Here is a 10,926-nt window from a genome sequence, read left to right as displayed (position 1 = left end):
CACTAAACTATAGCTTCCCAAAATTGAAATGCATGTCTCCAATGTACATTTATAATGTAAACTATAGAAAAATTTAAATGGATATCTCCAATGCCATCTGCATTTAATACATTTATAATGTATACACCACACTCCCTGGAAAAATACTATCCCCCAAAGTGTGGCACCCCATTTGTGACAGACTGCAACTTTATAAAATATCAAATGTGTTCATATAAGATGTACAACACCATATCCTGACAATAATGAAGATCTAGGTGATTGTGCTTGCTATCCAGAGGTTAGTATGTAAACCCAACAAAGTTAATTTTTAACTTTTTATCAGTTATGAGTAGTATCTGCATTGTGGTATCCATGTCAAGCTTAGCATGGGAAGTCAAATCTAGAATGGTGTCAATGAGATGGACGTACAGATCGATTTGATTGTTGGCTTCCAACATACTCAATTTTGTATTGTTAAAAATATTGTACGTTAAAAATTGGTAATTCCGTTAATACTGCATTGCTGAAAATTCAATTTAATGTGGCAGGTCCCTGCCAATATATTCACTTTTTTAATTTTTAAAATAATGTACGGTGAAATTGGATATTCAACAAATATTGCACTATTGAAAATTCAGTTTAATGTGGCAAGCCCCATATATAATGCCTCATTTAAAACGGAAGAGAAGAAGAGGAAAATCTCATATGGAGCCTATGAAATTTAGCTAGATTCAATCACCAAAAGCTACCCAAATGAGAACTAAAAATGAAAACATTTGAAAAGGGTTCTCAATCAATCTTTGTTGAATATGATCCTGATTATGAAGATAAGATGAACTGGAATGTCATGATTTCTATGATTCAAGTGTATTGACTTATCCAAAAGAAAAATATATCCAAGCCTTCTTTTATTTTCTTGATGAGAGAATTCATTTACTATAACTACAAATCTGTGTATTTTAATATGGCAAGCACTCAATGCTACTAAAGTTTGACATTCGAGACTAGTCATTCTAAATCCTAATCCATTTTCGCAATATTCCATGACCTTCTCCTTTGCCTCAGATTTTACTGCCTTTAACAATATCAACTATCCAGAATGAAAAAATTTATATATTAATGGAAGACGAGCAGCTGGCACAGAAGATTTGTACCTATATTATAGATTTTATAATTGCAAAACCCAATATTTATTAATAAAATACGCTAAAAAATTTCTAGAATACGCTCAGTGGAAGAAGAAATCGTTTTTAGAGAGCTCACGATAGGAAATCCCACCACTGCTCACACCCAAAAGGGGGTTTAAACTCATCACAACATTTTCAACTAATAGAGATAATAATAATCAAATTTTAAACATAAAATCACTACCATAGAGTAAAAATTTGAAGAGAGAAGCAAAGTTTGCAACATAAGCCTTTTAAGTCAGATGAAAATCTTTAGCATACAAATGATTTGCACTAAGAAATCTTCAGCATACAAACGATTTGCACAACATAAAGCAAAAATTTGAAGAGAAACAGAATTTTAACACAAAAAATTCCAGCTAGATGGAAACCATGAGCATACAAACAACTTGGACGACGTACCTCCGAAAATATCATTAGTTTCTTGCACAAAAGTCGGCTTGCGAGTACACCAAAACGCCCAGCTAATGAAGCAGAAACAACATACAAAATAAATGGCAAATTGTTCTTCTTCGCTAGCTGCTCGAAATCTCAATGCCAACCACGGAAGAAAATGCTGATGTCCCAAGTTTAATATACCATATGCCATCGACTAGAAGCATTGATTGATGATTTATCATTTCGGGCAAGCATTAATAAGGCTCTAATCACTTCCACCAATCCAATACAGATGAAAAAATTTCTGTGGTCCAGGTATCCAGCCATATATATGTCAGAGATTTTGTATGCCAGATAATAATTATTTTTGGTTCATAGCTATCAATTTGCCTTTTATTTTCAGCCTATTTTTCTTTTGGAAAAAATAATTTATCTCTTGCTTAAATTCAGCATAGCCAATAAAACATGAAATAAACAACATTTTCTTCATTTTAAAAATAGCTTTAAAAAACCAAACATTTCATTAAATTATAAAAGTGGTAAAATATTTTGATTTCGTTGGTCTGATTGAAAAATTAAAAGCACTTGCATGAATGCAATAGTGTTCCTGGAACTAAAAATATTTAAAAAAACAACACTTATGATTTACTTATGCAACATTGTCATCAAAATATTATTATTAATATTTTTCTAAAACTAAATTCTGAAAAGATTAGAATATTTAAAAAATGGAAATGAAAACCAATTAACAATTAATAAAATTACAATTTGTAATGTCATATAAAGTCGACAAATCAGTCAATTGGAAAAACAGAATGAAAAAACAACGAATGAAAGTGGAAAAATTATGTAAAATTTGACCATTAAAAAATTTAGATTTCTTTTAAAAATTGTACGCCGTAATACAGAAACGACGAACGTGCTGGCTACGCTGATCGCACACCAGGAAGCTTTCCGGAGTCAATCATGGAGAGTTTGAAAAGGATTTATGGTTGTCTCTGTCGGAAAGAAAGCACAATAGGCACTGAAATATTTATTATTCTCAGTCAAACATTTTTCTTTTAAAAATGTATTTGTGGGCTACCGCGGCGAAATTTTACGCACCCAACTTAAAAAAAATTCGAAGTGTTCACATGGGACGGAGGCAAAGATTCGATGCCCTCCACATATTGGATCAAGATACACAGATAATTCGTAAAAAAAATGCACGAAAGTGGGCTTTGAATGCGTCACATCACCGATCCTGTGACAATGGAATTAAACGCATTTTGAGAAAAATCATCATAACAAAGACTGATTTGTTGTTATTATTATTATTAATTTAATAAACGGTTCCACGGTTGGATTGTTGAAAACCATAGTTTTTGATTTTTTGAATATTATTTGTTTACATATTCATAATAGCGAGCCCAGATTCCCTTCTTCAGTTGTGACGAGATTGTTGATAGGTGGCAGTTTAAATTACAAACCCAAGGTCACCTTCTTTGGTTGTTATATTTAATTTGATTGCATTTCAGTTTAGCTCGGCAGATCGTCATGCCGATTCCGAATTCAGCAGCTGTCTCATCCCTTGCTTGTATAGACTTGTCAAGTCCGGACCTGGAAAAATCAGCTAATCTTATTAGACAGGTGATTCATGCCATGTGCTTCAATTTAATCGTGCCCTCCGTATTTTTAAAAAAATCTGGGTATCTGTATCGCCTCGTTTTGTCCAATTGGTAGCTCGCATCCATAATTGGGTGGCTGGTTACACTTCAAACATTTCACATCTTAAATTTACAGCATGTCTCTCAGATGTTTGAATAAGATCCCACACTCTTATTTGGAGATTCGGATATTCAAATATCAAATTTTATGTCTAAACGTCGCATTTGACATTTAGTTATGGTCTGCTGAGGATCGTTTGGCTAAGGTTTTTTTCTGTTTTCTAGCTGGCAGGCATGTTTGGACTGCGGGTTTTTCTATCTGATAAATCATGGCATCAGTGAAGAATTTATGGAGGAAGCGTTCCGACAAAGCGCCAGATTCTTTGAGCTGCCAATGGAGCAGAAAATTGTATTGTTAAGGAATGAGAAATATAGGGGTTATACCCCCGTCCATGATGAGTTGCTTGACCCAGAGAAACAGAGCAAAGGTTTGCTTTCCTCTGATTTTGTTCAACTGTGACATGCAGATTATATATATGTAAAATAATTGCATATTTAGTGGAATTTTGTTCATGCGTGGGGTGGCTTTGAGGTGGAGATGTAGATTCTGAGTACATGCATACTTTTGGATTTGAGCCTGGAGAACATTTGATGTACTTAGTGTTTACATTGACTTCCATAGTTTCTATAGGAAAAGAGACGCAGAACAATGCTTAGTGAATTTATTTCAATTTGCGCTCTAATATGTGTAATGTCCGTGTTTAGGAATAGCAGGCTGCCGTCAAGATGAATTTCTTTTGGTCAGAAAGAAATATACGCTTCATGGAATATGTAAAAGATTTTCCTTAAGTCGTGCTAATATAATTTATCCTAGTAGGCCCTGTAATCATCCCATGATCCCCACTAACTGGAGACAATTGGCCGTTTTAAAGCAGTGCCAGAAATCTCATGATTGGATTTTTGAAGTTCATTTACTCCTTCACGTAGCTTCAGTGGTATAATTTGGAACTCGTTGTTTTTATCTCCGAGTCTGTGCACAGAAGTTGCTGAATTTCATTTTAAGGCTTAAACTCTTCCTTAGTTATCGGGTTTGAAAAACAGTTATACTTTAAGCAATAATTTATTTAAGTTTTTCTAGAATGAAGTTTGGAGAAAATGGGAAATGGTGGAAGTTTCCAGGAAAACAAGGACCTTAGCAGAATGTCTAGACGAGATGTAGCTATCTGTGGCCAGAAGATGGTAAGAAAATAGTAAATCTCTTCCAAGATGAACAGTCACTTTGAAGATAAATGTAAAATTTTGATGCAAGAAAGAACTTCCCTCTTCCCTGCAACCTCAAAACTTCATACATACGACAAACAAAGACTCTCTCCTATAAATTTAACCCTCAGATAATACAATATTTACGAAATTGAACTTTCAATGGCCTCTTTCTTCCCTCTTGCTTCTTTATGCTTCCGCTTATGTCTGCATGCCTCCTCAAACATTGAATCAGTCTTCAATTCTACATGCCTTTACTCTCTTTTCTACGCAGGTTTTAGATTTTGCTCTGTTAATTACAACGTTCACCTATTGCACAGCCCTACAATGCCTCTTTGGTTATGAAGCCACCTGGGTCACTACTTTCGTTTTTGCAGCCAAACCATTCATCCTTGATTGATTATCTTTTATTTCTCTTGTGCAAGTCGATGCCTTTTAAGAATGTAATACTAATCAATTTCACCCTTGGCTGTTTACTTCACCTTTCCATGTATGATGGTTGACTCTCCATCTTCTGCTACATGGGTGTAATTGGAACCAGTCAGCTGCATCTGTTTGGAAGTGCAGGAAAGTCCAAGAGACGCCAAATGTTTTTATGCGTTCTGTTAGATAGTCCATGTGTTGTGTGCTTTTGGTTTTCAAAACTCCCATTTTGCACAGGCAAGGAAGATGCTGGCACTGGCTGGAAGATGACTTTGCAAAGTCAATTGTAAACCAACACAGATAAGAGAAAAGCTAAGTTACTGGCTTGAGTTTGGTTCCAAGTTTGAAGTTCAAAAACCAGTTCGCAAGTTTGTCAAAATTTTGGAAAGGTGTTTGGGTTCATTAGTACAAAAATATTTAAAGTTATATATATACATATTTATGAAACATGAGTTGAAATTAGAATGTAGTATAGTAGCATAAACACATTTAAACAACAAAAACATCATAAGCTTATAGTCAGTGATTATACCATCATGTAGTTCAAGTAACAAGCTCAACATCAAAGATTAAAAAAAAAAAAAAAAAATCATAGCATCAAATTCAAGTATCATTGTTTCACGTTCATTGTTCAACTCATGGAATAAAATCTACTAATATTCTAAGTTCTTCAATCTTCATCTTCTTCTTCATATTCATCTTCTTCATCTTCTTCTTCTCTGGCATTAGTTTATTCAGCAATAGAGCTAAGGCCAATGGGATCAACAATGGCAACAAATGGTATTGGCATCAAATTCTTCAAATTTTTGCAAAAAAATCACTTTTTAGCCATCTGCTGGGCCCAGAATTCAGGCAGTTTGAACTTGGTTTGCCGGTTTTCATCATGGTTCACCCGGGTTCAAACTGGGTTCCAAGCAGTTCGAACCAGCAGGGAAAAAATCGAACCCTGCCCAGACCACCCAGTGAACTGAACCCTAACCACAAACCAGTTCGAACCTGGGCTGGTTCGGGGGGTCCAGGGGCGAACCCTGGTAACTTAGGAGAAAAGGAATTCTTTGCAACAGTATCAAAAGTGCGTTTGTCATTTGATGATAGAAATAGAACATTGTTGAGTTTTGAACATCCCCTTGAAATAGCCATTGAACCTTGCATGCTGAAGCAACCACTTTAAGTCCTTTGTCTTCCATATCATCAATATCCATAAGTGCTAAATCTGCTACATGTAGAGATTGAATCAAAAGCTGATGAAGTAGCTCCAATGGTACCATGCAGTTCAATTTCAAACTCTTTAAGTGAAGTACATCTTACAACTAATCTCTCAAGTGGTTCATAGTTTACCTCACCATTAAGGTAGACAAAGTTTAAAGAAACCAATGAAAGAAACTTAAGCCAACTGCTGCCATGTCAAACCAAACCAAACTTGAGCAAACAAATTGGGAACTAATTGTTTTTGGTGGTGCTGATTACAGATACACCTAGTTGCTCCTGCACCAGACATTGGGTAGGAAAACAATTTGTGAGCAGGACTCACAATATAGAGTTAAGTAGTTGGACTACTGTTTCTGGTTGCTGGTAACTGCTGTGACCTTTTCACACCATCTTCACATTGTAAATGGGGACCCCCTCTTTTCAACCTGCTGTCAGTAGAAGTTAGTTTGGGAGTAGGTTGGCAGCAGTTCAAACAAAGCTTTAAGGTGGGTTGCACTGTTCAGATTGTGAAAAGTAAACAGTGACGTTGAATTTTGCCACAATCAAGTGAACAAAGAGCCCATCCATGATGAAATATCCCCAATGGATGTTTTCTCTACTGCTGCGATAATGTTTAATTATATAATTTATATTTTTCTGTAGATTTTCCTTTGATCTTATAAAACTAGACAGAAGTTGGAGAAGAATGTTGTTTCTTTTTGTATTTTTTAGAATATAGGTATTACAATGAATAAATAATAGTAACTGATAAAATAGAAGTGATAGAAATCATATGTAGCAATATCTACTAATATGGAAATGATTCTAAAACCGTACCAACAGAGTCTGATTTATTTTAGAATAGTACCAAATATAGATGTACTTCAAACCATAGATGTGAGTATCGCCGATTAAAATTGGCGATTCTAGAAAAACTTGTGATTTTTTGGGGCCGGCGATTTAGTCGCCCCAAAAATCGCGATTTTTTTGCAGATTTTTTCAAAAAAATCACAGATTAATAGGCGATTAATCGCCTAAAAATTGCGATTTCTTGGAAAAAAATCGCCCGCGCATGGTAGTTACATAAAGTGATGAAAAAACATATTTTTTTCATTCGGTTTTAAAATTGCTTAGGGTTTTTTGGAGAGGAGAGGATAGAGGAGGAGTTCTTGGCAAGCAAGAGGCGGAATCGAGTGCATTTGGAGGCCTTTTGATTCGATTTCTTCGTTACTAGGTAAGTGATTTGAATCTTTGTTTTTAATTTTTGCAAGAGATTGTATTCTTTTTTCTTGCATGTAAATGGATAAAAATACATTACTAATTAGTTAGGAATGCATTTGATGAATGTAAGCAAGATTAAATGCATTCATTTGCATTTTTTTCCATTCTAGATCGAATTTATGTTAGAAATTTGCACTTTTTTGAAAAATTTGAAACCCTAGCAGCTAGTTTGTTTGAATGTTATTTGGATTTCAATTTATTGGCACTATTATTGGAATGTTGCTTGAATTCTTTGTTTAACTGTTAACTTTGATTTTGTTATAATTTATTTATAGTTTTTTTTTAAGATTTGTATGCGTAAGGCAGCCCGCAGCAGTTTTAAATGGCAGACAAATGGCCATTGACTCCATGCCCTTTAGGCTACATTGGCACCAGGCCAAAGAATGCTAGAGATCAGGCATGGAAATATGCCTATGAAGCACCCAATGAACCAACCAAAGTGATTTGCATTTGATGTGAAAAAGTAATATCTGGGGGCATTTATCGGTTCAAATATCACATCACAAGGATCTCAATACATGGTACGAATCCTTGTGAGAGTACAACAGAAGAAATAAAAAGGTTTGCAAATGCCTTGCTCGCAGCTGGAGAGCCAAAAAAATTGCAAAGAGAGCGGAATAAATTGCATGTCAAGGCAGCCATAGCAGAGACCCAGGGCAGTTTCGTTGATGTTCAGGAGGAGGAGGCAGCGATTGAGAGCATGGCCGGCTCTTATCATGGGTTGCGTGTCCGCAAACAGGGTGGTTTTTCTTTCAGGAGTTCTGCTCCCACTCCCACTCCTACACCTCCTAGCACTTCCGCACCATCAGGATCAGCAGGTGCTTCTAGGATAGGGAGCTATTTTGTGTCGAGGCACACACCTAGTGCACAACCTTCATTAGAGGCCACTAGATGGAATAAGGAGGTCCATGATCAAGTGGACAATGCCCTAGCAGATTTCTGGGTTTTCAACAACCTTCCTATTAGTGTTGTTGACAGTCCCTATTGGGAGGCTTTGGCCACAGGGTTGACAGTTGCAGGAAAGGGGTACAAGTACCCTTCTCATTTTGTGTTGGGTGATAGGTAAGCGAATAATTTTATTACACTCGATTTCCTTTTAATTTTTAACTTTTTACTTAGTTCTAAATTTTAATTAATTTATTAAGAAATTAAAATGTTGATTACTAAAGTCTAAATCAATTTAAAATTACTAAGAATCTAAGACATAACTAAATTTTGTTTTTGTAAGCTTATTGGAACTGCTATTGAGAGGGCCAAAGCATTTGTTGAGGAACAAAAACAAGAATGGACAAAATTTGGTTGCACCATTCTTTTTGACGGGTGGACGGATGGGAAGAGCAGGACCATAATTAATTTTTTGGCTTGCTGTAATGATAATGTGGTGTTCCTAAAATCAATCGATGCCTCCAGCAAGGTAAAAAATGCTCAGGCATTGGCATTGATGTTGGAGAACATGGTCTTAGAGATTGGCATTGAAAATGTGGTGCAAATCATCACAGACAATGCTACTGCATATGTATCAGTAGGTAAACCGTAATTTTATGTCGCATGTGCATTGTGAATTTCACAAGAAGAATTTTTAATAGTTTGATATTTTTGAAAAGTTGGAAACTAATTAGTATTTGCTTTTACAAGTGGCAAGAAAACTCCTATAGCAGAGGCACCCCACTCTCTCTTGGACCCCGTGTGCAACACATGTCCTTGACCTTCTTTTGGAGGACATGGGCAAACTTGAGTGGGTCACTCCAATTGTGGAGGATGCAAGGCGGGTGACAAAATACATATATAATCACCCATGGGTCCTTAGCCTGATGAGAGAGCACACTTATGGCAAAGAAATTGTCAGGCTTGCCGTCACAAGGTTTGCAACGATTTTCTTGACACTGCAAAGCATTCTCGATAATTTGGTTTCTTTGAAGCAAATGTTTGTTTCCAAAAAATGGCTTGATTCCACATTTTCAAAGAAGAGTGAAGGAGAGAATGTTGTGCGGATTGTGTTTGATAAATATTTTGCAGATAAGGCTAATGAAATAGTAAAGGTAACTACAAAACTTTAAGTTTTAGTTTACAACTTTATAACATACTAAGTTTGTAACTCAAGTAAATAATAATTTTGTAACTTGTCAACTAATTTCAAATTAATATTGTAGGTGTCTGAGCCTTTAGTCTGAGTTCTGCGTTTGGTTGATGGAGACCAAACGCTAATCGGTGAACTATATGAGGCCATTGACAAGGCCAAAGGATCTGTCAAAAATTACTACAAGGGGAAAGCATCAAATATGAACTCATTTGGCAGATCATTGATAGAAGGTGGAATAATCAGCTCCACCAACCCATTCATGCAGCAGGATATTTCCTCAACCCACGTTTTAGGTATACCGTAAACTCATTCTTACTCAAATTTAAGTTAACGAAGACTTGAGTTCATTTTTCTTTTGTAAGGTGTTGGGTGTGTACTAAAATTGCAAGTCTTATTTGTTTTTGGTTTTTGGTTTTAGGGCTGATGGTACATATGCAGATCTTGATGGAGAGGTCATCTGAGGCCTAAGTGAATGCGTTCAAAAGATGGTAACCAGCGAGGAAACAAGAGATAAAATCATCGCTGAGCAGGAGCTCTTCACTTCAGCAGGAGGCAAGGTGTTCTCCACTCCTCTCTGCAAGAGAGCAAGGCTTACACAAACCCCAAGCAATACAATTGCAAACTTCTGAATCTCAAATGCTAAATTAACATTTATGTTTCACTTTTTGTTCTCTATTAGTATTTTCTAACTTGTACAATTTTTGTGATGCAGTGGCTTGGTGGACCACTTGGGGTGCAAGCGCTCCAAATCTTGCAAAATTTGCTCTGAAAATCCTATCACAGCCTTGCAGCACATCACATTGTGAGCGCAAATGGAGTTTGTTTGAGGCCATCCACACAAAAAAGAGAAACAGGTTGTCCCAAAAGAGGATGAATGACATGGTCTATGTGCAATATAATCTTAAATTGCGCATGAAAAGGGCACAACAAGATCCTCCTGGGCCAATCGATTTGGATGAGATAGATCCTTATTATGATTGGATGGCACAGGAGCAGGCTCCCTTATTTACACAGGAGGACATCTCCAATTTGGAGAGGTAGGCCGCGGAGGAGGCTGTGGAGGAGGAAGGGGGTGGAACTGGATATGACATCGAGGAGGGCGATGATGAGGATGATGACATTGAGCTTACTGTAGAGGACCTTGACATCTTGCGCGCAGCGAATGTGGAGCTACCGACATCTAGTTCTATAGCTACACCATCTCCTACATTGGCACAGACACAGACACAAACAAAGACACAGGCACAAACCCTGCGGGGTTCTAGTTCTAGAGCTTTACCCTCTCTCGCACTCGCTAGTAAAGTGACTGGGAAGAGGAAGATGTAGTCCTCTATTTGACATTTGTACTTATTTGTAGTCATGTTGATGTGCTTATTTGAACTCTTTACATTTGACACTTTATTTATGAGAATACAACTTCTCATGTGTTGTGAACTTGTTAGTTGTTAGTAATTTACAACTTGTCACTACTTACTTGTTAGTAATTTACCGATTAATAACT

General features: G+C 36.4%; 1 protein-coding gene and 1 non-coding gene across 3 annotated transcripts in view; one reads left to right on the top strand and one right to left on the bottom strand.

Moving 5' to 3' along the window:
• Positions 1-1,205: 1,205 nt before the first annotated feature.
• LOC149552194 (small nucleolar RNA Z152/R70/R12) lies at positions 1,206-1,303 on the bottom strand. The gene has a single exon (XR_016353508.1). It is a non-coding gene; the product is annotated as a small nucleolar RNA Z152/R70/R12 (small nucleolar RNA).
• A 1,178-nt stretch (positions 1,304-2,481) lies between these two features.
• LOC149552192 (azadirone synthase LFS-like) overlaps positions 2,482-10,926 on the top strand; it is a 326,324-nt gene continuing 317,879 nt past the window's right edge. Inside the window, exons 1-2 of one of the 2 annotated variants that reach the window (XM_089787692.1) lie at positions 2,482-3,176; positions 3,486-3,681. In XM_089787692.1, coding sequence (XP_089643818.1) covers positions 3,084-3,176; positions 3,486-3,681 — 289 coding nt within the window. In that variant the 5' untranslated portion in view covers positions 2,482-3,083. The remainder of the gene's footprint in view (positions 3,177-3,485; positions 3,682-10,926) is intronic. The other variant, XM_089787693.1, reaches the window with a different exon arrangement.

This window comes from Cupressus sempervirens, chromosome 6 (genome assembly GCF_028749045.1).
Source record: "Cupressus sempervirens isolate cs-2001-9-10 chromosome 6, ASM2874904v1, whole genome shotgun sequence".
NCBI classification, from domain to species: domain Eukaryota; kingdom Viridiplantae; phylum Streptophyta; class Pinopsida; order Cupressales; family Cupressaceae; genus Cupressus; species Cupressus sempervirens.
This window is presented reverse-complemented; position numbering and strand designations above follow the sequence as displayed.